The 26996-nt window shown below is 60.4% G+C and overlaps 3 protein-coding genes across 3 annotated transcripts; 1 reads left to right on the top strand and 2 right to left on the bottom strand.

The window, feature by feature from the left end:
• The first annotated feature begins 1740 nt into the window (after positions 1–1740).
• Positions 1741–2985, top strand: FAM187A (family with sequence similarity 187 member A). Its single transcript, XM_026076219.1, has one exon. The coding sequence runs from the start codon at positions 1741–1743 to the stop codon at positions 2983–2985; it is 1245 nt and encodes a 414-aa protein (XP_025932004.1).
• Positions 2986–6497: 3512 nt separating this feature from the next.
• On the bottom strand, positions 6498–11971 carry GFAP (glial fibrillary acidic protein). Its single transcript, XM_026076218.1, has 9 exons — positions 11466–11971; positions 9798–9858; positions 9087–9182; positions 8847–9008; positions 7983–8108; positions 7680–7900; positions 7404–7447; positions 6840–6925; positions 6498–6539 (listed from the first exon to the last, which is right to left on the bottom strand). The coding sequence occupies exons 1-9, from the start codon at positions 11969–11971 to the stop codon at positions 6498–6500; spliced, it is 1344 nt and encodes a 447-aa protein (XP_025932003.1).
• A 3075-nt stretch (positions 11972–15046) lies between these two features.
• On the bottom strand, positions 15047–26686 carry KIF18B (kinesin family member 18B). The gene is made up of 15 exons (XM_026076180.1): positions 26383–26686; positions 24408–24565; positions 23778–23882; positions 23398–23508; positions 21800–21997; positions 21372–21548; positions 20873–20947; positions 20570–20682; positions 20080–20215; positions 19689–19804; positions 18483–18697; positions 17166–17736; positions 16248–16343; positions 15946–16037; positions 15047–15585 (listed from the first exon to the last, which is right to left on the bottom strand). The coding sequence occupies exons 1-15, from the start codon at positions 26684–26686 to the stop codon at positions 15485–15487; spliced, it is 2568 nt and encodes an 855-aa protein (XP_025931965.1). The 3' UTR covers positions 15047–15484.
• Between the last annotated feature and the right edge of the window lie 310 nt (positions 26687–26996).

The raw sequence follows: 26996 nt of genomic DNA, 5'->3' as shown, positions 1-26996 counted from the left end.
ACAGGCTCTTTTATCAGGATCGTTTCTGCTATTTACATCAGTCAATCACAAAATAATCCTAAAAGAAGAGATGGGAACCCAGGGCTCTCCTTCCATGGCTAAGCAGCCTACTCCTAAGGTACAGAGTCATTGTCTGTGCTCTTAACTCAGGACCTTTTCATGACTGCAGTAGACTGGTTTCCAGATGATGTGTATCTTTCCTACCCTATCCCTGAGCCTTTTCTCCTGCTTACTAAGGTGTAAACTGGGTGTTAGGGAATTCCTTATTCCTCTCAGATTTTGGAGTTGGATTGAAACCTCAGAAAGCTTCAACAGCCTAAAGTCAGGTCCTTTTCTTCCTGGGACAGTGGTCAAAGTGTGAGGGGTTTACACTGACAGTGGGCAACAGCTCTTTCTCTCCAGTGGCCAGATATGACARGGAGAGTTCAGCATCATCCTTTCAAGGGATCCTTGCAGGTATCCATTCTGTGCTGGAACAGCTCCTGCATGACTGTGTGAGCTGGTTGCAGTTTAGGATCTGGTGGGAACTGCCGCAGTGCTTTCAGCAAGTCCCAAGGCTCGGGGCTTGTGTTTGTATCTCGTCTGAAGGACAGGAGCAGCCTGCTGCATCCCTATCATTTGGGAGAAGCAAAATCCCTGTTGTTTGCTTTGAAGACTCAGGAGAAATGAAATGCAAGCACTGAGCTCCTCCTCAAAGGAGAGGTTACATGAATGTTAGCAGGAGGAAGGGCTGTTAGACTGGCTGGGATCAGTTTCCCCAGCAGTCAGTTCATGGTCTGATCTGAGCATTTGCTCAAGAACTGCAAAAGCTGAGCTGAAGGTCTGGCCAGGTTCAGTGGGAAGTAAATAGTTCACCTTTACCGTAGGAGAGGTGTGTTTAAGGCCTCCAGGGCTGGTGCCAGCATTAGCCCAGGCAAAGGCAATGTGAGTGGAAAGCCTCACTTGATCGCTCAGAGAGGGAGAGTCTCCAACATTACCTATGCTGAGGGGCTTCAGCACGAAAGCACTTGGAAAAACAACAGGGAGGATGTAGAAATCTAAATATCGTGTTTGAAACCCTTTGTTTTGGACTAMAGAGAGCAGCTGCAGTTGGAACAGGTTCTTCTCTGTGTTCGTTGCATGCAGAGGAACAAGTGAAATCCATACCATTTCCTGCATGTGAATCTTTCAAGAAAACCTGAACAGTGGAAACCTTGTCCCCACCACACTGGGTCCCCATCTACCCTGGGGTCTGTATCTTCCCTCCTGGTTGTGCCACTCAAATGATCCACCTGCCTGTTGCCCTCCGTTGCAGCAGCGGCGGCCTTTTGGCAGTGCTGCAGGACTTTGGCGGTCCAAGCGTGTTCTGGGGGTGCACGCACTCTAGAATGGATGCAAGAGAGAAAATAAGGGTTCTAGAATCTGTTCTGGGTGCCCTGGGGACAGCTTTGCCCCAGTGAGGGACAAAAGTGCTCTGCTGGAACAGCACACGCTTATAAATGCTTCCCAGCAACTATTAAGCTGGGATGAGATCTTTCTGTTGCTCTTTGATCCCTGCTGCCAGCCAAATACACTGCAGGTGGGAGCTTCAACTGCCAAAGTCGCTTACAGACCCCATCTTTGTCAAACAACCTGTTGGGGGCACACCTTCCCTGCCCCAGTGCTGCCGCTCTGTTAACCTCATGCTTGAGTTTTGGCCATCCCTGCTGAGGGCGCGTCCGCTGCTATCGTTGTGCTGACTGCAGTGACCCAGCCGGCACGATGGAGGCGAGGCTGCTGGGAGTCACCGTTCTCCTCTGCATGGCAGATGTTCTCCACGCCTTTGCGATTGAAGAGAAAGATGACATATTCAAGCGAACAGCTTGTCCTGCTTTCCTGCTCTTTGAGAATGCTGCCTACTTGGCTGATATGACCTTCGAGCTCCCTTGCAACTGCAAGCCAGAAGAGGTCACTTCTGTAGTCTGGTATTTCCAGAAGGATGAGGAGAGCCACCAAACCATGGTCCTGACGGACTTTGCTGGCACCATGCTTGTGGACTCGGGCCATATCCACGTGGGCAGCGATGTGCTGAAGCGTTTCAGTATCCGCATGTTCAGTCTCATCGTCTTCCAGGCCCAGGCGGGGGACTCAGGCCTCTACCTGTGCGGCACAAAGAAAGGGGACTTCTTTTACGGCTATGACGTGGACGTGCAGCCAACCAAGCACATAACAGTGGCTTTTGTGGACAGAGGYCAGCATGCTCAAGAGGATTACACCGAGAAGGTCTTCAGTCTCTTTACCACTTTCTGGGACTGGACCAAATGTGACCGCTGTGGGGTGAGAGGCGAGCAACGGCGAATCGGTCTCTGCTACGTGAGGAGCTCCCAGCTGCACCCCCGGTACCGCACCGTGGTGCCCAACGTGACGTCGTGTGGCTCGAAGGCTGTTCCCGCACATTTCCACCACCCTGACCGACGCCGGAGGCCGGAGGTGGTCATCCGAAGTTGCCTGACACCTTGCCTGAAGGAGGAGGTCCCCAAGGAAGGAGTGCAGGCCATCTCCAACATCATTTCAAAGCTTGGCCAAAAGCCCTGGCAGCCCCCCATCCCCACGCAGCTCCACAAGCACCCCGCCGGAAGCGGGCTGGTCATTGCCTGCCCGGGGGCCAGGCCCGAGCACGCCGTGGCCTGGGACAAAGGCTCTGTTCGGCTCTACCGCTCCCACTACCTCCTCGGTGTCAACAGGAGCATGCGCATCTTCATCGACCATGGCAACCACCTGCACATCCTCCGCGTCCGGCTCAGCGACAGAGGCACCTACTACTGCTGGCGAGAGGGTGAGCTGGTGGCCGGCTTCCGACTCAGCGTCAGCTATGAGAGTCAGCGCAAGCGGACGCTTGACGATCCTGAGACGATGTACGCCATCAAGACCATCCTCACGAGCTACGTCCTCATCACCATCGTCTTCTTCGGCATCCACCTGTGCCGCTGCTGCAGGCGGCTCTTCTGGTGCCCTCCCAGCAAGTAGTGTCTCTGCTACGGCCTCGGGCAATTAGTTATCTCATCACCGTTAGGACTTGGACTGTTCTCCCTTGGGCTGCTGAGAAGCATCCTAAGCTGCGTTAGAAATAAATGTGAGCAAAATGCTACCTGCTCACTTGCTCCCTTTCGGGGCGAGACGGGACCATGAGGATGGAAGCTGAAAGCCTGCCACACTCCAGGACGTTGTGGCTTGGAAAGGACAGGCTGGGATTTAGGAGCGCTGGAGTCTGCTCCTGGTCATGCTGCTGGCTTGCAGTGTGATTTTAACCTCAAAATAGTTCTTTCTAAGAGAATATTTTGAGTTGTTGTAGTACTTTCTGGCCAAACATTACAGAGTTGTTGAACCACATCAGTGATTCTTTAGAGCTGTTTTGTTTGTTAACGGGCTGCTGTAAAAAGACAAACTGAAATATTTTAACTCTGACTTATTCTTTCTTACTTTTCTTACTTTCTTAATGTTTTTCCTTTGCTGAAAACTTTGAATATCCAAGTTTCAAAACTTCTAGTGTTCACTGGAGCTTTTTAGCTGGAGCAAAACCATTTATAAAAAATGTGGAGCTTTTTAACTTTTTTCATTTTTGAAGGAAAAAGAAAAAGAAATTTCGAAACAAAACCAGTGTATTTCTTCAGAAATTTCTCTGGTGTTTTGTTTTTGTTTTTGTTTTTTTTTTTGAACTTGCCCAACTCAGTGCGGGTCTATGAGCTATTTGGATTTCTGCAAGTTGACATTTGTCTGCAATGAAAGACATCCTCCAAAGAGGATGACATCTCTGCAGGGTCTCTTGTCATCCCATGTCCTCTTGTCTGTACCAGCCCCAAGCGCCTCTCCAAAGGAAGGCACGCACACTGCACAGACGACATGCAGGATCTTGCAGCATCCTTCGCTGGCAAATATCTCCATCTGCGTGCCCTGGCTGGCATCCTTCCCAGCCAGGGGCGGGCTTGGGCTCCCAAAGTCCTCGCGTCCCTCTCTGATGCCCACTAACCAGCAGCATTTTCCTGCTGTTTGCAAATACAACCTTTCTTTGCTGGCCCTTTGCGGGATCTTACAAATCGACCATAAGTCCTGACAGCTACAGAGGATCTCAGGAGCTTCCCAAATGCGGCAGTCTTGGCTCATACGGGGAAGGAGCTAGATTTGGGGCTGAAGACCCCAGATCACTGCTTTTCTTCTCTCCCGGGAAGGGAATCTCTCTTGCTCTGCTGCCCAGCTGCTGGCTCCAGGCTGCTTATTCCTGCACCCACCTCCCCCCGTGTTGCAATCACTTATGGGCCTTCAAACCATGCCATGAACGGCCGAGTGTGTTGGCCAGGCCTTGGGGTTCAGGGCTCAGCCTGTGTCCCCCAGTGAGTAACCCTGCCGGCAGTGGGCTTGGGCTCCTGAAGGACCTTGCTGCCCTCACTAACCCCAAATAACCTACGGCACTGGCTGCTATTCCTGCCGACGGGTCGGGGCTGGCATGGAGAAGCAGAATGCAGGCGCAACCATCGAAGCGCAACGCTTGCGTTAGCTTTATTTATCATCTCATGCTGCCCCGGACATTAGTACATTGATTCAGTAGCGATGTGTACTGCAAACGCTCCAGCTGGAGGCTGCTCGCACGCAGCCTGGATCATCCCAGGACACGGGACACGGGGGATCGGCTGAGTCCCCTGGCCCCAAGCCATCCCCAGCCTGACCATGGGACCGGCCGTTGCAGGGACCCCATGGCAGTGAGTACCGCCTGCAGGGCACTTGCAGGACATCCTCGAGTGGGGCTGAGCCCCAGGTGCCAAACCCGGGCAGGACCTGGGTCTCCCCCAGTAATACCCCTTGCATCCAGGGACGAGCTTTCTGGAGTTAGCATCTGCAAAGCATGCTCAGAGCCTGAGCCAGGGGACGAGGGGGACAGCATCCTAGTGGCATCCCACGTGCTCATCACTATGGGCTTATGGGATAAGGGAAGCACTGCTGGGTCGTTGCTCCTACGTTAGGTGGCTCAGGCAGCGTAGCTGAAAAGCGGGGCAGGTTTTGCTTGTGGTCAGTAGCTAAATCTGAGGTGGGGACGGAGGGTTGCCAGCGAGCCCCAGTGCCCCGCAAAGCTGCTCTGTGCCAGGCTGCAGACCTGGATGGTCTAGTGTGTGCTGGTCTGGATGGGGGGAGCAAGGGACGATGAGGGGGGACAGGGCCACACAAGCCTCGGGGATGAGGGATTTCTTCCCAATCCCGTTTTGTGTGCCTGCGTGGGAAGCCGGGCTTGGGGCTCTGTGCATGGCAGGGATTGCAGCTTGTGCAGAGCCAGGTCCCCATTCCCTGGCTCACCACGGTGGGAAAGCGGTGGTGGGACTTGTACTGCAAGCCCAGGTGGGACAGGCAGAATGAGGATGGCTCCAGCCTTCCTTCCCCAGCACCTCCTGCTCCTGAGAGCACCYGCGGGTGCCTGGACACCCTCCTCCTCCCTCCCTCTGCCTTTCACTCCCCTCCTCTTCATTTTCACCTGCATAGGAACCTGCCAAGCGAGGGACCAGGCACATGGCATTGCATGACCCCTCGCCATGAGCCCCTGGGGACCTTTTTGCCCACCGTGGTGACGGGGGCATCTCAGTGGTGGGTAGCCCACTGGGATCACATGGCTCCATGCCAGGGAATGCCACCACGTTCAACCCACCCTGCTGTGCCCCACRTGGCCGTGCCCACCATCACTCCAGCCCCTCGAACCACCCCTGACAACCCAGAGTCCCCARCACGCCTCATTATTCCAATTTCATCGCCGCTTTGCAGCATCCTGACAGCACCATGGTTTCCTTGTGCAGTTCCATCCTCCCCTTTCTCCTCTTGGCTAAGCCCAATGTCCAGTGATGGGGAAAGGTCCCTTGCCAGCCAGTACCTCATCCCCTCAAGCTCCCCTGTGATGCTCAGGACCTGGACACACTGGGGAGACTGAGGGTGGCCTCCCGCAGCAGAGGGTGGGCAGSAAGGCAGGATGCAGGGACAGATGCTCTTTGCCCCATCCTCTTGCCCRATGAGTGCACACAGATGGAAACAGGACAGGCCCCCTCCCCGGACATYGGCCAAGCCAGATATCCAAAGCAAACGCTGGCACAGCCCCTCCAAAACCCTGCCCCCCCCCCATGCCGGCGGAAACACGGCAGCATCCCGGCGGTGGGGGAAGGGGGGGCAGAGCTTGGCTCTGCCYGAGTACCACTCGCCTCTGCCCCGTAACACCCGTCTCCTCCCCGCACAGCGCGTGGTCAGCCRGGGTGTTTCGCCAGCCCCCTGCGAGGGGAGCAGGCATCAGCAGGGTCCCCRTGGCCCAGGGAGAAATGTCCTGACCAAAGAGCAGCCACGTCCTAGATGTCGAGTCCACCAGCTCCTCCAGTCGGGCCATGGAGGCAGTGACCTGTGTCCAGCCACAGGGCTCCCTTGCAGCAGCTGGGCACGGGATGGTGGCCAGGACCTACATAGCTATGGCTACAAGCGTGCATCTGCTGCTAGCATCCACCTGCGTCTTCCCCAGCCTACGCCACCTCCTTGTGCTCCTGCTTGGACTCCTTGATCACCTGGAGGCAGAGGGAGAAGGACCATCACCCTGGGCTTGGGCTCTCCTCCCTAGCTGAGCCCTCCTGGGCTCCAAGGAGGCTCAGGAACAGGGACAGGGATAGGGATGGCTTTCTTCGCAAGATGCCAGGCTCAGACTCCATCATGGTCCAGAGCCAGCTCCCTGCCCAGGCTGCTCCTGGGGTTGAGGGATGRTGGCACAAGGTGTGTGACCGGTCACCCTGTTGGGGACACAGGGGACACTGCAGGGTGCCTGGGATAGAGGGGAGGCCATGTGGGAGGCACAGACAAGGACTTCCCACCTCTCCATCTCTGGTYTCCACAGTTTTGACCACGATGCTCCTCTTCAGGTGAGCTTCTGACACAGATTTGGTGTCTAGGCTGGTCTCTAGGGGACACAGGCAGGACGTGGTGGTGACCCTGTGCCCTGGCCATAGGCCATCCACAAGTGCTCAAGCAGAGCAGCTCAAAGGGACCAGGTCAAACCCCAAACCATGAGTGGCAAMAGCCATGAGGACGTGATCAGTCTCAGGGAGGTGTTTGGCCTCAGGGAGATGGTTGGCCCTGGGGATGTGGCCCTGGCACACTCCTCATCTCCCACCGTGGGAGACCATGGAGGGACCCCGCCTTGGCACAGAGGCCTGACAGCAGGTCAACACCAGGGACAGGACCCAGGAGTCCCGGTTCCTTGGGATTCAAAGGAAAATCTCCCAATCCCTCTGGACTGGGCAGGGAGGAAGAGACAACATGTTTCCTTCCATGGAGACCCCAGGCATTCCCAGCCCTCCTGCTCACACCAGCGTTCCAGCTGGCCCACCACCGCAGAGCCCCAGACTCCCTCCCTCCATCCCAGCATGTGGCCTCACCTCGGATCTGCAGGTTGGAGAAGGTCTGCACCGGTATGGTGATCCTGCGRGAGCGACGGGGAGGCGTCAGAAGGTGATGTGGACAGGGGCTGTGGGATGGGGGTCCCCAGCACCCCAGGTGCATCCACCAGGGCTGGGGCAGGAGGGCTGGAGAGTGGTCCCCAGAAGGCATAGACRCCCTGGAGGGACCATGAGGACTTGGGGCCAGTTTGGGGCATGGCTGGGAGGAGGGAGGGATTGGCATCCAACTGGGAACGGGCCTCACTGTGCCTTCACCTGCTCTCCTCGCCCTCCAGCAGCTTGCGGTATGTGGCGATCTCAACRTCCAGGGCCAGCTTGACGTTGAGCAGGTCTTGGTACTCCTGCAGGTGTCGCGCCATCTCCTCCTTGAGGCTGCGGATGTCCTCCTCCAGCCGCATGACCGTGTCCTGATAGCCGGCYGTCTCCAGGGTATAGCGGTCCTCCATCTCCCGCAGCTGCCTCTCCAGGGACTCATTCTGGGGCGAAGAGGGTGGCCATGATGCCTTCTACCCTCACCTTCATCCCGAAACTGGGGCATCTCCCACAGCCGGCACCTACTGAGCCCCGCAGAGCCTCCAGGTCACACGTGAGGGCCTGGAGCTGGCGCCGGTAGTCGTTGGCCTCCTGCTTGGCCTGGCGCAGGGCCTCCGYGTGCCGGGCTGCTGCATCCGTCAGGTCTGCAAACTGGACAGGCACAGGCCGTGGGCTGGGGCTGCCGGAGCGAGGGATGGCACCAGGGGCTGCGCCCTGTTGTCCCTGCTCCCACAGGAGGGATGCTGCCCTAATGGAACATGTCGTGGGGACAGGTCCCTGCTCCCATGGAAGGAAGGGGCAGTGCACATGGGACATGTCCCCAGTGGCACGTGTCACTGGGGACACACTCCTGCTCCTGTGGGAAGGATGTAGTCCTGACGGCACATGGCACTAGGACATGACTCTGCTCTCATGGGAGGAAGGGACAGTGGGACATGGCCCCGATGGCAGGTTTTGCTGGGGACATGGCCCTGCTCCCACGGGAGGGAGGGATGGTGCTGGAGGATGAGGTCCTGATGACATGTGGCACTGGGGACATGGCCAGCTCCCGGGGGTCAATGGGATGGTGCATGTGCAACATGCTCTTGGGGACACATCTCTTTAGGGTCAGCCCACATGGGACTCACCATCAGTGGGACATTCCCACTCCCCATGGGAGGGCATGGGAACCAAAAGAGGACATGGGACACAAGTGGGGACAGCAGGGACRCCTGATCCATACATGCTGCAGAGCTGTCCAGACCCGGGGTTCAACCCCAGCCCCAAGAAGGCAACATCCCCGGTGTGATGACAGCCAGGCCCTGGGTGTCACCATCCCGGGCAGCACCTCTTGCACCCCAGGCTGGCCCCAGCTGGCGGTGGCAYGTCCCAGAGAGGCGTCCCTCGTACCTTGGACTTGTACCACTCCTCGGTCTCCTGCATGTTGCTGGCGGCCATGGACTCGTACTGCGTGCGGATCTCCCGCAGGGCGGCCGTCAGGTCCGGCTTGCTCACGTCCATCTCGATGTGCACCTGGTGCTGGGCCAGCTGCTCCTGCAGCTCCCGCAGCTCCTGCCGAGGCATCTGGGGGCATCAGCTCCCGCAGCCCCACGGCCCCCAGCCCCGCGTGCTGCCCGGCCGCAACRCTACCTCGTCGTGGACCTTCCTCAGGAAGGTGATCTCCTCCTGCAGGGAGCCGACCCTGCGCTCCAGGTCCAGGCGAGCCAGCGCGGCAGCATCCACGTCCTGCCATGGCAGGGAGGAAGAGGAGGGACGGTGTTGCCTGTCCCAGCAATGGCCCTGCCTCAGCCCAGCCCAGCACCTACTGGCTCCTTCCTGCCCAACTCTGCCTGTCCCCAAGTGTCACACACTGTCCCTGCCCATCCCTGCCCATCCCTGCCCATCCCTGAGTGTCCCAGGCTGTCACTGCCCAGCCCTGTCTCTAGCCCTGCCTGTCCCCAAGTGTCACAGACCATCACTGCCCAGCCCAGCCCAGCCCAGTCCTGCCCAGCCCTGCCTGTCCCAGACGTTCCTAAGTGCCCCTGCCCATCCCTGCCTCTAGTCCTGCCTGTCCTCTGCCCATTGCAGCCCACCCTGTGGGTCTCTGAGTGTCCCAGCTCACCCCTGCCTGTCCCTACATGTTCCTGCCCCTAACCTTGCCCACCCCTGCCCATCCCCTGCCCATTTCTGTGTGTTCCTGCCTGTCCTCAGCCTGTCCCCTTCTCATCCGTGAGTGTCCCAGCTGATTCCTGTCTGATCCAGTCGGTCCCTGCCTGCACCTGCCCCTAGTCCCAGCCCGTCCCAGCCCATCCCAGTCCCACTCCCCATGGTTGGGGGGCAGGATCCTGCCCCTGCCCTCACCTGCCTGTAAGCAGCCAGGGTGCTCTCGGCCTCCAGCCGCAGGGTCACCTCGTCCTGGAGCCTGCACCCGCRCGGAGACCCACCGTTACTCCTTACGCAGCCTTGCTCATTAGGCACCGTTGCTCATTAGGTGCTGTTACTCATTACATGCTGTTACTCATTACACACTGGTGCTCATTAGGCACCACTACTGGCTACTCATCGTTACTCGTTATGTATTGTTACTCGTTAGGCACTGTCACTCGTCACGCGTCGTTACTCGTTAGGCACCGTTACTCATCGCGGTGGCCCTGGCACCCGTGTCAGTGCGTGTGCACGGCCCCACATGCTCCCACCACCGCCCTGCCCTGTGTCCCCCTGTGCCACCCGCGCGGGTTGCCCATGTCCCCTCCCCAGGCTGGGCACGTGCAAGGCTCACGTCCCCCCGCTCACCCTGGCRCGCGTGAGGGCCCGGCCCCAGCCGTGCCGTGCCGCACCGCCTGCATGGACCCAGCTCACCGTGTCACACGTGTCCCTTACACGGGGGTCCCCAGGTGCGCGTGGCTTTGCGCGGGGACCCCAGAGGCTGCTGGGGGGCTGTTGTGGGGTGCATGGGTGCAAGTTGGGCACATGTCCTGCAGAGCTTCCCCTCGGGTTTTCGGGGAGGTTTCAGACCCCCTCAGCTGTCTTGCGTGTCCTGGAGCCGAGACCAGCCACAGCCATGGCCRTGCATGCACAGACACCAACACGGACACACACGCATGGACATGGACATGGACACGGACACGAGTGCACAGACATGGGCACAGCCATGCGTGCATGGACGTGGACACAGCTGTGCACGCATGGACACATGCACGGACATGGACACGGACACAGTCATGCAGGCAGAGACACGGGCACGGCCGTGCACACATGGACACAGACGTGTGCACGGACACGGACACGGCTGTGCACGCATGGCCCTGGCCTCGGCTCCAAGCATGCACCCGAACCAGCACCTCCTCCAGCCCCCTGCACGCCCGTGCCCAGCAGACACACACATGTATGGGGCTGAGCACCCGCAGGGCTGAGCACCCTCAGGTTAGAAAGGGTCAGATTAGGGGTTGGACCTGCTGCGGTGGGCTAGTGCGGTGTCCCGCAGCAGGACTCAGGCGTTTGGGCACACCAGCTGGCGTACTGCACCCTGCATCCCTGGAGACCCGTAAAGCCCCAGCTCATCCCACATCCCTTGGTGGGCACCAGGGTCTTCCTCGGGAGCAGCCCTGGCCCCATCACCACCATGGTCCCCATCACTACCCTAGTCCTCAGGGTCATCCCAGTCCCCATCACCACCCTGGTCCCCAGGGCCACCCTGCTCCCGATCACCACCCTGGCTCCTATCACCACCATGGTTCCTGGGGTCACCCTGGTCCTGGCAGCCACCCTGATCCCCATCCCAGTGGCCACCCTGCTCCCTGGGGCCATCCTGATCTCAGTCCCAGTGGCCACCCTGGTCCCTGGGACAACCCTGGTCTCCATCACAACCCTGGTCCTGGTGGCCACCCTTGTCCCCAGAGCCACCCTGAACCCCTCACCACCTTCATCTTGATGGCCACCTTTGTCCCCATCATCCCTGGTCCCCACCACACTCCTGCTTCTGGGGCCACCCTGTTCCCCAGGGCTACTCCGAGCAGGGCAGCGCCTTACTTTTGCCGGAGACCACCAAGGTCCTCAGCGAGGTTGTCCCGTTCGATCTCCAGGCGGGCCTTGGCGGTGGTGAGCTGCTCCACGTGGCGCCGCAGGTCACGCAGCTCCTCCTGGTAGATGTCGGCCAGCCGCGAGGGCTCCTGGTCCCGCGCCTGGTTGAGCTCCACCACCAGCACCTTGTTCTGCTGCTCCAGGAGCCGGACCTTCTCGATGTAGCTGGCGAAGCGGTCGTTGAGCTCCATCATCTCCACCTTCTCGTTGGTGCGCGTCTCCCTGAACTCCGAGTTGAGAGCGTCGGCCAACGAGAAGTCCATCTTGCCCAGCCCCAGGCGGGAGCCGGAGCGGACACCACCGAGGTGAACACTCCTGGCCCGGGCCGTGACGAGCCGGACCGGAGAGCCGGCAGGTGTCCCCCAGCGCACGGGGACGACGCGGGGCACCAGGGAGGCAGCGGTGCCGGCGGTGCCGAAGCGGCGCCCATAGGAGGACAGCCGCTGGCTCTCCATGGCACCGGGTGGCCGCGCGGCGCCCGGCCGGGGGGTTTTATGCAGAGGGGCTGGCGAGGGGCCAGCGAGYGCCGAGGCGAGCACGAACGCCGGCYTTTGTGGCRCCCGGCGGGGAGGGACGCGGGCTGGCACCCTGCCCAGGTGCCGCGGCACGGCTCGGCGGCTCCGCCGGCTCTGCCTGGGCGCTGCGGGTGCCCGCGGGAGCCGGGAGGATGGAGACTCCGGGGTGCTGCAGGCAGAGCGGTGCCGGGGCCCCGGGCACCCGCGGGTGCGCTGCGGCAGGGTGCAGCTTCGAAGGAAGCTGGGCCATGCGGAGAAAATGCTAATTAAGGCAGACTTTAATTAAGCGTCTATTCGAAACCGTCCAAAGTTGGTTCCAGCCCGGCGGGTCTGTAAGAGCGATGCAAACTCACAGCCCAGGCCAGGACTCCTGGTCCCATTCCCAGCTCCATGCAACGACAGCGGAGCATGGGAAACTTTGGGGCTTCGTTTCCAATCTCAGGAAAAATGGGARAAAAAGCAGARTTTGGGATTTYGAGAGAGCAGGCGGCCTGCAGGGATCCCTGCTCCCGCTGCMCCGAGGCCCCCGGGATGGCTGCAGCGGGATGCTAACGAGGAGCCCTTCGTTAAACCTGCCGCCCGGGAGGGCGATGCCGGGATGCCGGCACCTCCACGGGCCATGTGCACGTGGCCGAGGCCGGAGCGAAGCCCCTGGTGCCACGGGGGACCTGCCGGTGGCCCCGTCCCCGGGGGGGGGGGGTGCTCACCCGTGCACCGGGTCGGGGTTATTTTCCCCCTTTTGCAACTGCAGGAATATAAGGAAGGGCCAAGGCCCCCCCATCCCTGGAGCCCTTCCCGGCCCCCCGCACGCGTGGCCGAGGGCCAGAGGCTTTTCCAGCGCGCCGGAGCGATGTGAAAGGGGCTTTGTGTGCCGCGGGGTGGCGAGACGCGCCCGGGGACGGGGGGGCCGCGGGGACCCGAGCGCCCCGGCATAGCAATGAGGGCGCCTTTATGCCGGGCTGGCGCCGGACCGYGGGGTTTTCCCGGCTTGCGGCTGCTGGGAACGATTTGGGGCAGGGGGGGCGATGAGCACGGGGCCAGCGGGAGCCGCGTCCCCCCCCTCTCCGAGCCGTGGCACGGTGGCCACAAATAGGGGGCTGGGGACAGCGGGGCCTTGGCGCCATCCTGGGTGGCACCCGGCCCCTCCGGGCTGGTGGGGACCGGGGAGCAGAGCAAGGGACGAGGGCGTTTTGGGGACACAAGGGACACACGTGGTGGCTTAGGGGGAGCAATGGCCAGCGGGAGCCCTGAGAGGTGGCTGAGACGGAGCCACCGAGGGCGACTGACCCCGGGCACAGCGATGGGGGACCGGTGGGGCCCCTCGCGCCCTCGGTGGGGACGCTGCGGTGACGGGGACCGGCCTCGCTGGCCGGCAGCTAGATGGCAGCCGATGGCCGGGAAAGGCTCCCTGTCCGCACCGGGTGGCGAGAGCCACCGCAGGGCTGTGGCCGGGCCACCAGGGATGGGCTGGCCRCGGCCCCAGGGCTGTGTCCCCCAGCTGTGTCCCTGGGGTCTACAGCCATGGCCAGAGGGGACAGCCTCGTCCTGCCAGCCCCTGGTCCCGGCAGGGCAGAGCAGGGGACGGTGCTGGGACCCCCACTCAGCCCCTGCCCTGGCCACGGTGACCGGGGACAGGAGCGAGGACGGATGCGGGATGCTCACGGGGGCCGGAGCCCGTGCCGGGGCGCCAGGACGCCTTGGTGCTGCCACCGGCACYGGCTCGTGCAGGGGGGCTGCAGCCCGCGGGGGCCGGAGGGAGGAATTAAATCACAGCGATTCACTCCCCACCAAAGCTCCTCATCCGCGAGGGYGGCTCGGGGCATCGTGCTCTCAAACGGGTGTAAAACCACCGTAGGGTCCCCGGGGCACCTCAAGCCGAATTTCCCGGCGAAGGGACACGCACCAGCACCGAGGGAGGCCAGGCAGGCGCCGGGGCTTCAGGGCGCCGAGGAAGTCTCCGCTCCTCTCCCCTGATACTTATTTTCTCCCGGCTCCTACGCAGCTGGGATCAAAGCATCGACGATGCCTCTTGCGAAAAGCTGTCACTCCCGGCAGCTGCGGGGAGGCAGATCCGGGCTCTCCCCCCACCCCCGGCCTCCTCTTAATGAGGCAAACGAACTTGGAGAGAGCTGGAAGTTTTAACGATAAGCTTCCAGCCTCCAGGAATACAAAGGCGAGCACTGGCTGCTGCAAAGCAGCTCTCCGCGCCGGAGCTGGTCACCTCCCCGAGCCCCGCGGGAGCAGCTTGCGTGCAGCTCCACCGGCTCAGACCCCGCATCCCTCCCGTTCGGCAAAGTTGGGCCGGTTCAGAGGCTTCGTGGGAGGAAGCTGCCTTCAACGGTGGCCGCGGGGACCCAGATGYGTCACGGCACCCGGGGACCAAGCCCGGCCTAGAAAAATAGGATGCAGCATCGCTTCACCCCCTGCCAGGGCCGGTGGGAAAGGAGAGCAGCTAAGAGGCAGCTCCTTGGGCGCTCCAGGCTCCGGTGTGGCACAGAAGGACAGGGAGCCGCCGCGGTGCCCGGGCAGAGATGTGGATTTGGCAACTGGCTGGAGCTAGGGATAAGGGAGCCCAGGGGGCGAGAGCAGGGATGGCACGAGGAGGGGTTTGCAGGGGAAAAAGGTGCAGGACATCTCTCCGCGGCCAGCAAGCACAGCAGCAAGGGGCCTGGCAGGAACGGGGAAGGCAAGCGGCCTCTATCGCTCCTCACCCGCTCCACGGGACACGGAGCAAACCACCCAGGCCCTCCAAGGCAGATCCAACAGAGGGGCAAAAGCCACTTACGGAGCCTCCAACGATGGGAGACGAGGACCAAAGCCGCCAGCGTGAAGATGGGAAGCCACGATGGGCCGGGCAGGGCTGGGAGCTCACCCGCAGCAGCTCCCAGGGGAGCAAGGGCCGGTCCAGGGCCCGCGTGGACGGAAGCCGGCACCCAACCACCGCCCCCCGCGCGAGGCGGAGGCAAGGAGGCGAGAAGCAACAGCCACACGTCTCCCCTCACCCCTCTGGTTTTAAGCTAAAAGATTTATTAAAAGCGCGTGTTATTTCTTAGCAGCACCCATCTGTCAGCACTCGACACCCCGGCGCGGATTACAGAGGGGCTGAGAGGGAACAGCAATAATCCATCTGCTACAAAAATATACAGAGCCGCGCAGAGGGAAGGCACACGTAATCCAGGATGCTGCCGGGCCCCCGGCGATAGGAGCTGGAAGACGTTTGGCCAGTTTTGGGGGGGGACCCAGGTTGGACATGGGGCAGGAGGCAGCTGGGAACAAGCTCGGGGTTGAAGGTCCTGAGCTCCTTTGCTTGTACGGAGCAGAGGAGAAGGGGCAGATGGGGACTCAAACCACGAGGAAGGAGCTGGAAGGATGAGATGGGGCTCATAGAGAAAGGTAAATTTTGGCACCTGCGTTTGGGCCCCCATGGCGAGGGCTCCTGGACTTTGGGGGCAATCAGCACACGAACTTCACGGCCTGGGGTTTGGGAGCAGCGGAGGCACTGCCGAGCGCCCCTAGCTCCTTCATGCTCCTCTTGCTGCCCTTCTGAGGATGTTCTGAGGATGCAAACAGAGAGAGGAGGATGAGTGCTGGGTAAAACGAGCAAACCCAGGTCCTCTCCCCGAGGAGATCCAGGCGCTGCCCTCTCCATCCTCCTTTATAGCCTGCTCCAAGCACCCACCACCCTTCCCAGAGGCTGCATCCACGCTCCTGCCACCAGGAAGCGGCAAACCCCAAACAGCACCTTCCACCAGCGCCAAAGGTACCGACTCCAGGTATTTCCCCCCCCTCCAGCRGCCTGAACCGCGCAAGGGATTTGGCAGAGAGCGGCGGCAGTTCGCTGCCTGCCGCAAGGCAGGGATCTCTCGGGGAGCCCGGTTCCCCGTGTGCCCGGCGGGGTGCGGAGAAGGGCTTACCTGCGACGCTGGGGGGATGCGCAGACCTCCGGCTGCTGCGCGGGAGGCGGGCGATGCGGCTCTGGAGCCCTCCCAGCGAGCGGGAAGCGGTGCTGTTAAAGACAAGAGTGACACTGGGGAACGGCCGTTTTGGGGGCTGTCACAAACCCCAAGGCTCAAGGCAGACRCGGCTGCAGCCGGGATGGAGCCGAGGCGGCAAGGCTGGGGGCTCCGAGCTCCAGGATCCAGGAGCGAGCCATCAGCCCTCGCGCCCGCACGGAGCACCCCGGGACACGGCGTGCCGGGGACCTTTGCTGTCTCACCTCACTGATCGCTTCCGCTTCTGGGCAGACGCTTTGGAGACGGAGGAGGGCTTGGGGATGGAGGAACCCCTCATGGTGAACACCGGGATGGAGGTTCTGCGGCCAAGGAAAAGAGGGTTAGCACCCTGCAAAACGCCAAGGTCGCATCCTGACACCCCCCTGACGTGCTGACGAGGCTGGAAGGAGACTGGGCCAGCGCCACACGCATGCAGGGAACCGAAGTCACAGGCAACCACGCGACCTGCCCAGCTTCACGGGGGAAACAGGTCAAGCATGGATGAGGCCTTGACAGATCTGCGCAGAGGCAGGCGCCCAGCTACCACTGCTCTCCAAGGCGGTCGTGGTCTGGCCGTTCCTCTCTACCTCCATTTCCCCAGTTATCCTTTACAGGAAACATTTCCTTGAAGATCTCCCACATCACCGGGGGCATCACAACCTCCGTTTCCAGAGGGCCGCACAATTCACCCAGCTCTGCAAAAGCCAGAGCATCTCCGAAGTGCCAAAAATAAAGATAACACTGCACGGTCCCAATCCCTATTCTAACTTCTCCTCRGCTCCCTCGGGGAAGAGGCAATGCCCCACCTGGTTCACAACACGCGCTTCGGGCTCAACAAGCTTTCTGAAGGATACTCCTCCGGAGTCCGAATGGAAAGGGCAAAGGAGGAACTGATTTTTCAGACCACTTTCCGTATCTTTGGAAGCAATTTGTGCACAAGCTTGGCCCGCTGCCTGCCCAGCAGGCTGTTACTTCTGCTGTCTCCCCTCTTAGTCCAGCCGCTGTGATCCACAAAGAGAGTCCAGGGATGCGACTCAACCAAAAAAGGGAGAGCAAGCAGAAGTCCCCTAACACGCAGCCCTGCACCGTTCGCAGGATAACCCATCCGGGAGCCCTCGAGACCCCGGGGCGGTAGCACTAACCTGGGCGCAAAGGGGCCRTCCGGCTTGTTTAGGAGGCACTGGACGTTCTCCCAGCCGGGGAACTGGGGCAGGCTGAAGGTCCCCGGCTTGGCCACGGTGGGAGAACCGCTGTCCTCGGAGAGGTCRAAAGTCATGTTGAGGTCGCGGAGAGTCAGGGCAGCCGGGGTGCAGCGGTTTTGGGCGGCCGACATCGCCAAGGGCACGTGCCTTTTGGTGACCGTCGACGGGCAGATTTTGGGGGTGCAAGACGGCGGTAGCTGGGAGGACTCAGTCTCTTTGGGAGAGGGGGTGCCCCGGCTCTGCTTCGCCCCGGGAGTCTCCACTTCTCTCCCGGAGCCCTTCTGCAGGTCCGGCAGGGAGGATTTCCGCTGGCGTTTCGCCTGCATTTTGAGGCTGTGAGGAGTTCCTCGTCCCGAAGCGCTTCTCATCTCCGACCTCCTCCTCTTCTTAGCCAGGGCGGGAGTCTTCAGCGTGGGGCTRGCGAGCGGAGCAAGCTGCTGCAAGCGTCGCAGAGCTGCTCTTGTCACGGGGGCACTGCGCTTGGTGGCAGGCACGCTGACGGATGCCTCGGCTAGGGAAGCGGAGAAGCAAAATAGTCACCTCCCTGCTCACGGCCGTACCCAGGCACCGCTCCGCTCCGGGAGCATCCCCCTCTGCCSATCATTACAGCTGAGTGAAGGCATCTGCCCAGCCCTAGGTACGAGCCTAGGTATTTCCATCAAGCCATGCTCACATTAAACCCAGAGGGAAAGAGTCAGGACAAATCCTGACGCCTCCTTAATCTAAAGGCACYGGACCAGCCCCAAAGCAAGTGCCCAGTCTGCCCCTGGAAAACAGGGTGTGCAGGATCCACAACTTCACTGTTGGGTTTGTGCCTTGGCACTRAGGATGCGGAGGAAGAGCTTCAGATGCCAGCTGGAAGACTGTAGCTGGGCCGACTTGGGAAAACGTACCAAGAAGGAGTAAATCCGGCCAGAARAGTAAGGGTCAAATCTGCTACCTTAGTCTCCTGGACCGAAAATACTGCTCCCGTTTAAGCTGACTTGCACACACACAACRAATTCCCCCAAGACCAGGGCTCCAYGCTGCTCCTAGGTGCCCSGGGCTGCCAGAGATGCTCGTTAGCCTGAAAGGCCCTACAAAATGGGGCTGGGAGCTGCTCTTGGCCTGCCCMACTAGGGACCACGTCAGGAGGAAACTCAGCTCTCAGCCCTGTGCCCATGGCCACCACCATCTCCTCCAAAGCACCCCTCCAGCACATCCCGTACTCCCCGAGGCATAGCAGAGGGGAGCACACCGACTGTCCCAAGTCCTCACCGTGAYGGTCCTGCTGCGGCCCTCGGGCCGGAGCAGCCCCGCTGGTCTCTGMGGGTCCGTTCGGCAGCTTGGCTTGCTCCAGGCTCGCACCAGCCTCCTGTTGGACCTTGCGCTCCAGTTCCTCAAATTCGGAGACCATGTCAGGAGTTAAGAGGTTGGCAGCCTTCAGGAGGGAGTACTGCCTTCGGGCAATGCTCAGGACAGCAGCTACAAGCCTGGGACAGAGAGGGACACAATGCCAGATGAGGGGACGTGACCTCCCTCTGATCCGGCACAAAGCAACCGGTCTGCATTCAGACCCAAGAACCAGTTAGACAGTGATCTTGGGCCGGTGTCACCAGCAGCAGAGGCTCAGAACCACCAGCATCACCTCTAGATATCTGCTCCTTTGGGTCAGAGCTTGTTAGTGCAGTTTAGGGGGAAGAGAGGCAAACTTTGAAGCTGTGAGATACCCAAGCTCTAAACCTCCTACCAGAGCACCAGACCTGCAAGTTGTGTGTTCACCTGTGGGTTACAAGGGGCCAAACARCATCCACAGACTTTTTGCCAGGCTTCAGACACTCGTTGGCTTGGCTAGAGTCAGCCAGAGATCCAGGCACACATCAAGGCCAGCCTCCTTCAAGACATCTKTCTAAAGAGGTTCATTCTGCCAAGATGCTTGGGCAGAGACTTCAGTAGATGGTGCCATGAGAGCCCTGCCAGGGCAGGACCTGGGGGAGCCAAGGCAGGAGGAGAGTCTCTGCAGAGGTAGTTTCCAACTAACAATTTGCACTTAAGGCTCCTGTGTTTGCTGTGCCTGGAAACCTCCATCTGCYCTTGGAAGCGGCATTGCCAGGACAGAAAGAAGGCTTGTTTGACCATTCATTGCACCACATATTCGCTTCCTGAGCTCATGTCTTCTTCTTCCCAGGCATGACAGCTGATKAGGGCATGGGTGAAAGAGGACCTTCCCCAGGGACCATCTGTCCCTCTCTGCTTCATGCCTGGGAAAGGTTATCCCATGGGATTAAATCCCCAGGGGCCAAAWCTGCTCTCTTTGTAGGGCATGCAGTGGTCTACAAGCAAAGACCTATTCKCAAGTCCATGCAGACCATCCCTTGGATGGTTATGTGCAACAAGAACAAGCACAACCCACCCTCCCCGGGAAACAGCGCTCACAGGCAACCAAGAGGAAGGGGCACATGGGGACGGCACAAGGACACTCACGTCTCTGTCTGGCTGCTGGACAACCCCTGCAGAGGAAGGCTTGCTTTCTTCATTTCCAGCTGAAGATCCATGTGATGGGCTGCTCTGGGGCTGCTGGGGGGCATTTCCTCTCGAGCCTGGAGTGATCATCCAAAAGGGTTTAGCCATCTAGCCCAGGATTAGCCYGTAGCTAAGCTGAGTTTGCTCCCCTAAATGCCCTGTTATCAGGGAAGTTAACGGCTTTTGCTAGCAATATGAAGCCTAGCACAGGCTGAGCCAGGTGCCCCAGGAACCCGCAGGTCTGCTGAGCTCCTGCCCTCTCTCAGCAGACCGCTCTGTGCCACAAAGGTGCCCCCTGAGAGGCCTGGCTCGCCATGGCAAGCCYTCCCTCGCTGCCCGCTCCTTCTCTCACCTCTTCCTCCGATTCCAGCTTCTGGGGCTGAACAGGCCATTCAGCTTCCAACTCTGGTTGTGCTGCAGCTGCCTCTTGGTCACCCTCCCAGGAAACCTGGAGGTCCGAGCGTGTCTTTGGGACAGCTTCCTCCAACCTACATAAACCAGAAACAACCCTGGGGAAGAGAAAATCTCCAGAGGGGAAGTCACTGAGCCAAAGAAGATCTGCTGGGAAAGCTGTCGCATTTGTCTAAGAAATTTGGGGATGAAGGAGACAGAACAAGTTTTAGTCTTTGCAGCCCAACTTCCCGTGATGCTTGCACACGGCGATCTGTCCGGCTTCGTTAGGTCTGCACACAATCAAGAAGATGGTGCACACCAGCAGACAAGCTCATCCGCTTTCGGACTGATGCCTGGGCTCCGATCAGCGCTCAAAGCCCGCAGACTCCTGGGCACGGGGAGGTCGCAGTCAGCTCTGTGCCCCCTCCCTGCCAGCCCCACAGCCTCACCTGGGTGTCCCCACTGGGCTCGAGCTTGGGGGAGCCAGCGGTGCCGGCGCCTGCTTTTCTGTACCCTTGGCCCTGCCCTCGTAGGCGCGGAGTTTCGCCCGCAGATCTGCCACCTACGAGGAAAGTTCACCCCTTTCACAGCTGGTTTCGCAACCCGGGGGAGATCAGAGCTCCCCGTCGCCGCAGGGAGGTTAACACAGCCCTCCTGGCGGACGGCACCTTCACGCAGCTCGCGGAGGATCAGGGAAACTCGGAGGGTTGTGTCCTGTCCCCCCGAGCTCTCCCTCCTCGCCAGCATCTCACCTCCGCTTTCAGCTGCTCGCAGATCACGGCGTATTTACTGATGTGGCAGTCGAGGCTGAGCACGTTGCTCTTCAGCTGCGGAGCCAGGGGYGAGCGAGAGGTTAGAGAAGCACAGAGGCAGCGCGTACCCCCTCTCCCAGCTCCAGAGGAAGGCAGCTCCTCAACCTCTTCTGGGCTCAAGGATCCCCAGGAAGCCCCGGGGTAGCTGCAGCAGACATGATCTGTGCTCAGGGACCTGCTGTCCCACTCAGGAGCCTTTCTAGGCTCCGGGCTGAGGGGCTTTAGCAGAAGACAGGGCGCTCAGCATCTGTAGCTTCATGGGCTGGATTCTGCCTGGAGCAGCACTCCCAGGACTGGAAAAMTGAAGATGGAGCAGAGAAGCACCCACCAAGCTACCCCACACGCACCACAGCAGGTTGTGAAACTCAGCTCCTTCCCACCCCTCCCCAGCCGCTCCCAAAAAACACAGCAGCTCTCCGCTGCAACGCAAGGTTCTCACCGACAGCTTGATCTCCTTGGCCCGGTTGGCGTACTTGAGCGTGTTGTAGGTGTCCTCGTAGGCCAGCATGGAGGGGCTCACGGCAGCGATCATGATGGTGCGGCAGTTGCCGCCGATGGAGTCCTTCAACAACCGCGTGAGCTTGCTGTCCCTATACGGGATGTGGGTTTTCTTGCTCTGTACCAAAAGATCAAGGCTCTGCTCAGCTTTTGGCTCACAGATGCTCAGCCCCGAGTCCTGTGCCATGAGGAGATGGCTACGCACGCCCCATGCCACCTATCAGAGCCATCCCTACCRCTGTCCCCAGCCCAGGTTGTCATCCCCACCACACCAGAGGGATCACCAYGTCTGGTGCACAAGCACCCCCCTCKYATTCACCTACCCTGGACAGCCAGAGTCCAGCAGTGCTACGTGAAGAGCAGCGTTACCTTCGCATCGGCCAGAGCGTTGATGACGTTGATGAGGGCCAGCAGCGAGCGGTTGATGTTGGCGCCCTCCCGGAGCCGCTCTCCTTTGGTCTTGGTGACCGAAGCTCTCTCTGAGCCTGCCAGGTCGATCAAACTCATCTTGGCCACTTGCAGGTCCTGAGCGAGGCCGACAACACGGTCCTGCTGCTTCACATAGATCTGCGAGGACAGAGATCTGTGAGGCTGTTGCTGACTAAGGGGTGAGGTGGCTGGCTGGAGGCTGCATCGCCAGCAGGATGACGTGCTGATGTTGTTTYGATGTAGTGAAGTGGATCACAGGCACCAGAATGTCAGGCAGGGGGAAAAGAGGCTCCTGACACATTGAAAAGACAAGCCAAAACTGCGATGACATGAGCAGCAAAGCCGTGGAAGTGACCTCACATGAGCTTACAGAGCTAGGGRAAACCATCAGCATCTCCTATGCTTTGTCAGCAGGCAGCACACAGCGAGTTGGGTCTCTGAAGGGCTACGTGCTAGCTGAGATCCTGCTGGGACCTGGAAAGTGCTCATGCACAGTGTCACCCCCAAGCTCTGAGTCCAGCTGTGGGTCTTGCCTCAAGAAAGGCACTGGAAGATGATAATCCAGGTGCACGCCTGCAAACTTGGACCCTGACAGGGGCTGCAAGCCCCCCGGAGCCAGCCGGCACAGCCTAGTGATGTCCCCAAGGGGGTTTTGGCCAAGGCCTCTTGGTGCTGAGGCCGCTTCACAGCTGGTTCAGGTGAGGAGCGACACTGCTGCCGAGGCTCGCTCTGCTGCRCTGCTTCACATCTTTGCCTTCCGCATCCCTAAAGATCTTTTAGGAGAAGCAAACTTCTCCCACCACCATAAAACGTCCTCAGCAGCATATTCGCCCCCGGGAGCTCCCCGAACAGGACACGCTACCGTCTCTCATAGGCTGAGGCGTTCGCGCTGGAGAAGCTGGTCCTGCTTCCTCACGCAGAGCCAGGCTTCTCACCAGACTGTGGTTCGCCTGCCGGGAGGCAGAACTGGCAGCAGGAAGGGCAGATTTCCAGCACGGCTAATGGATTCGCGGCAGGCAGGAATCCAGAGCCCACCGCCGGGCCCAGCTGGGAAGCCAGCTGGGAAGCCGTCCAGACACCTGTACTTCCCCTGCRAGCAGCAACGGGCAAGGCACCAGGTCCACACTGAAATCACAGTCAGAGGCCCCAGTGTCCTCCTGCAGCCGTGACGGCCTTGCTAATTCGGGGAACGGCCCGGCTGGAATTGAAATCAACTGGGAGGTTTCTGCAGGAGAGCACCGACGAACCGGGGCCAATCTTACAGAGCTGGGAATGTAATTCTTGGCTCAGCACCGAGGGGGATGGCGGAGCGGAGAGGCTGCCCGTAGGCACTTAGGAGGCACAAGATTGAGCCTGTGATAACTGGTCCCCTTTGCTCTAAGCCGGGTAATACACACGGTTCCCAACTGCCAAGCTTGCAAGAGCCAAAAGCCTAAGGCTAAATGTCAGTCCCTGGAAGGCTGGACCCTGCGCAGGCTTGTTTCCTAGCCCCACTTTCGGCCCAAAGCCTGAGCGATCCCCCAGCCGTCGCCCCTCACCTGGAAGACGGCGTGCGAGCGGGACGAGGTGGCGTTGGCATCGGTGGGGTGCTGCGTCCGGTTTTTGTTGCCGTTGGCCAACATCTCCAGGAGCTGCTCTGCCGATTTGGGCTGGGAGAGAAGGCGCCGAGGCAGGGATCAGCGGGCCAGGGCGCGCGGGCACCGCGTCAGCCTGACGCTAAACGACTACGGCAGCTCAGACATCCCGCCACTCCGCAGGGCTTCACTTCAGCTCAGGATCACATCTGCTGCTAGCCAGGGGCCACCCAGACAGCGTCCCCGCGCTCTTCCCACACATGTGGCCCCAGGGGACACATTCGCTTCCAGAGCTGGTTTAGGCGCACTGTTGCCCAGACCTTGTGCCCACTTTTCACACCTACCTGGTGGAAGGAGAGACCCTGAACCACGATGCCTTTCTCTGGATCTTCCCGGATCGCCAAAGGGCCCTTGGGCTCCAGGAGGTCGTGAATTTGCTCGTTGTACACCTACAGCAGGCAACCCAGAGTAAGGCTGAGGTCGTTTGCCCAGCGGCAAGGCGCAGCGAGCAGAGAAAGAAGCTTTTTCCACCAGCGTCGCACACAACCCGATCAGACGTGTCCCCACAGAGAAACACCTTGAGGACAACCTCCCGGGCGTTACACCGGCGCAGCTGACGGTGCTCTAAACGTCACCGCTCCTCTAGAGCCCTTTCAGCCAGCCAGAAGCAGATAGCTATGAAGCCTGCAGACACTTTGTCATCTCAGCAAGGAAGAGAAACTTCCYAGGCTCCGGATGGGAGACTGGCAGGAAGAAACCAGCAGCACCAGTTCACCTAACCAGTCAGATGAGCCTGGTTCCAGTCAGGCTCTGGCTGAGTTAGCGCCACCCTGGGGTGCCAGACACAGCTCACAGCGCAGGGGGGTATCCCGAGCAGCTGGGATACTCCGTGCAACATTACAGGACCCGTGTCAGCCCTATATCCTAGGGACGGTGACTCAGAGGTGGGAAGGGACAGCTCGGACGCAGCGTACCTCCTGGTAGGAGATGAGCACCTCGCAGGTCTTCTCCTCCTTTCTGGCCTCGATCCTCTTGTACAGCTCCACCATGGTGAGGTACATGATGCCCGGGCTCTTCTCGGAGCCCAGCATGGTGTAGGTTTTCCCTGCTCCGGTCGCACCGTAGGCGAACACTGCGAAGGGAAAGGGTGGCTGTTTGAGACCGTCGTTAACGGGAGCAGCGCAACGTCGTCTCACGGCCGTCCATCCACCGGAGAGCTTCCTCCGGCAACCCCCGCGACAGGGCCGGGATCGCTCTGAGCCTTCGTAGGGGAAGGCGGGAGATCAGGCAGAGACTAGGCAAATCGGTTCGGCAGTTAATTGCCCTCAGCGCTAAAAATCTGCACTGTCCTCCAGCACGATTCTGTCTGCTTTTGGCTTTCAGCCACAGCAGCTCTAATTTAGCAGACGAAGGCAGAGCGAGTCCCCAAACCGTCACCCATTTAGACACTTCGAGGCCCTACTCGAGTCACCCTTYAACCTTCCCGTTAACAAGCTGAGCAGACCCAGCTCCCCCCGTCTCTCGCTAGAAGGTGGTTTTTTTTTCCCCCAGACCTTGTAACTCATCTCATTTTTTCCCAGTCTTTCAACACCCTCTTTGAAGCATTAACATCAGAGCAGGACACACTAATCTAGAGACTTTCAGCTCTTCTCCCCATTAGCAACACTTTGTGCTTTCAGAGTATCTCATTTGAGGATCCTGGAGTTATTTTATGCAGATAGAGACACAAGACATGCCTGCCAGGTGGGCACAGTGACAGAGCCAGCCTTCAGCGGCTCGCAGAGCAAGCCAGAGAGCCAGGAATAGCATCCTGCAGTCCCAGTGCCCAGCCCGGCGCATGATTAGACAGGAGAGCGCTTGCCTCCCGCTCGGTGCCTGCCTTGCAGAAGTGACACGCTAGTTATGCTATTCTTCTCCTGACAGCCTGCAAACGGCGCAAGGATCTGCAGCGTCAGGCGCGGCGAGGAGCTTTCGGGCCCGGCCGCGCGGCTCTGTCAGCCTGGGAGATGCGTACGAGGGGCACGGCAGCCCCCCGAGCACCCCGACACGCATTCGTCTCCCGCAGCAGAACTCCAGCGTCCTCCCTAAGCAGCCGCCGGGGGTTTCGTGGCTCTGCCTGCCACAACGATTTAGGTCGGGAAAGGATTGGCGCAACCAGAACGCCTTTTGCGCTGTGAATTCACCCGATTCCTTTCCRTCTTTCCCGCCCCAGGGCGGCGGAGAGCGAGCGATCGCCTTCCCTCGCGCCTGGAAAGCACCTGCTCGGTCTCGCTTTCCTACACCAATGCCCGATTCCTGCAGCCGTCCTATAAATGACGCCTCCGAAAGCGCTAAGCGTCTTTGCGGCTCTCTTTCGTCCTTCGCCTCAATCGCTCGCTAAGCGTCAAGCCCAAAGCAGGCTCGGTGCCCAGCTGAGGCCTCGCTGCCTCCGAGGGAGCGGAATAATCCTCTCGATGCTCCTATTAACCCATGCTGAGCAGCGCCTGCCGCGTCTGTGGCTTGGCTGGCCCCGGCTGCGAGCAGTGTCCCCCCTCCGTGCCCTGCCTGCTCCGCTGACCCTCTCCCACAGCAGCACCCAGCGTTTAGCTTCGCCCCATCTGCTTGCTGAGTTCAGACCACACCTCAGTGTCGGGAACATCCCCACGCTGAGCTGCCCCAGCTTGAAGCCACGGGGAAGTTTAAGGGTATTTGTTACCGCGTTGTTGTCGTACGATCCCGGCTCTCCAACTGATTGGGAGTTTCCGCTACATTGCCCGAAAATCAAAGCGCGAGAGGAGAGAAGTGGCTACCAGCTCTACCAGGGATGTCCCCGAGCTCCCCAGATCGGAGCGCGGCAGCACAACAACGGCGCGTGTCCACAGCTCTGCTGAGTCCACCCAGCCCGGGACGCGAGCCCAACGGGGCAGACGCAAAGGCGCTTGCTGGCGTGCTGGGAAGCCCCCGGCTTACCGGAACAGTTGTAGCCGTTGAGGACACCGTCCAGCACCTCGCGGGTGGTGTGTTGGAACACCTCCTCCTGCGTTGCCCCCTCTCCGAAAACGCGGTCAAAGACGAACTTCAGGTCCTTGCCCCTGTGTTTGGGTGCACGGCCGGCCAGGAGGCCACCGGGCTCCTCGGGGTCGAAGACGAGGATGTGCTGGTCGACGACGTGCAGCACGGCGTGCGCGGCCCCCTCCCGCTCGCGGGGGTTGGGGGGCCGCACGCGCACCACGACGGCGACGGTGCCCTCCTCGGGCGGCGGGCCCAGCGCCATGGGGCCGCAGGCGGCAGGGCCCAGCGCCGGCTGGGAGACGCGGCCCCGCTCGGCTCAGCCCCGCGCGCTCCGGGGATCCTCAGAGTCTCTGGGGGTGGGAACGGTTCAGCCGGGGCACAGAGGGGGAGATTGGAAGCGTGCGGCCGTTGGGGGCCCTGTGCCCCCACCCCCGCCAGGGGCTCTGCTCCCCTCCCTCCATGCCCAGCTACGTCCCTTCGCTGGGGGTCCTACTCCCCCCCAATCCTGCCCCCCAACCCCTATTGCCCCCTCCAGTCCCCTACTGCCCTCCTGGTCCCCTATGGCCCCTCTC

The sequence above is a fragment of the Apteryx rowi genome, unplaced genomic scaffold, assembly GCF_003343035.1.
Source record: "Apteryx rowi isolate R43461 unplaced genomic scaffold, aptRow1 scaffold_428, whole genome shotgun sequence".
Classification (NCBI taxonomy): domain Eukaryota; kingdom Metazoa; phylum Chordata; class Aves; order Apterygiformes; family Apterygidae; genus Apteryx; species Apteryx rowi.
Note: the sequence above shows the minus strand (reverse complement) of the source record. Positions and strands in the feature narration are given on the sequence as shown.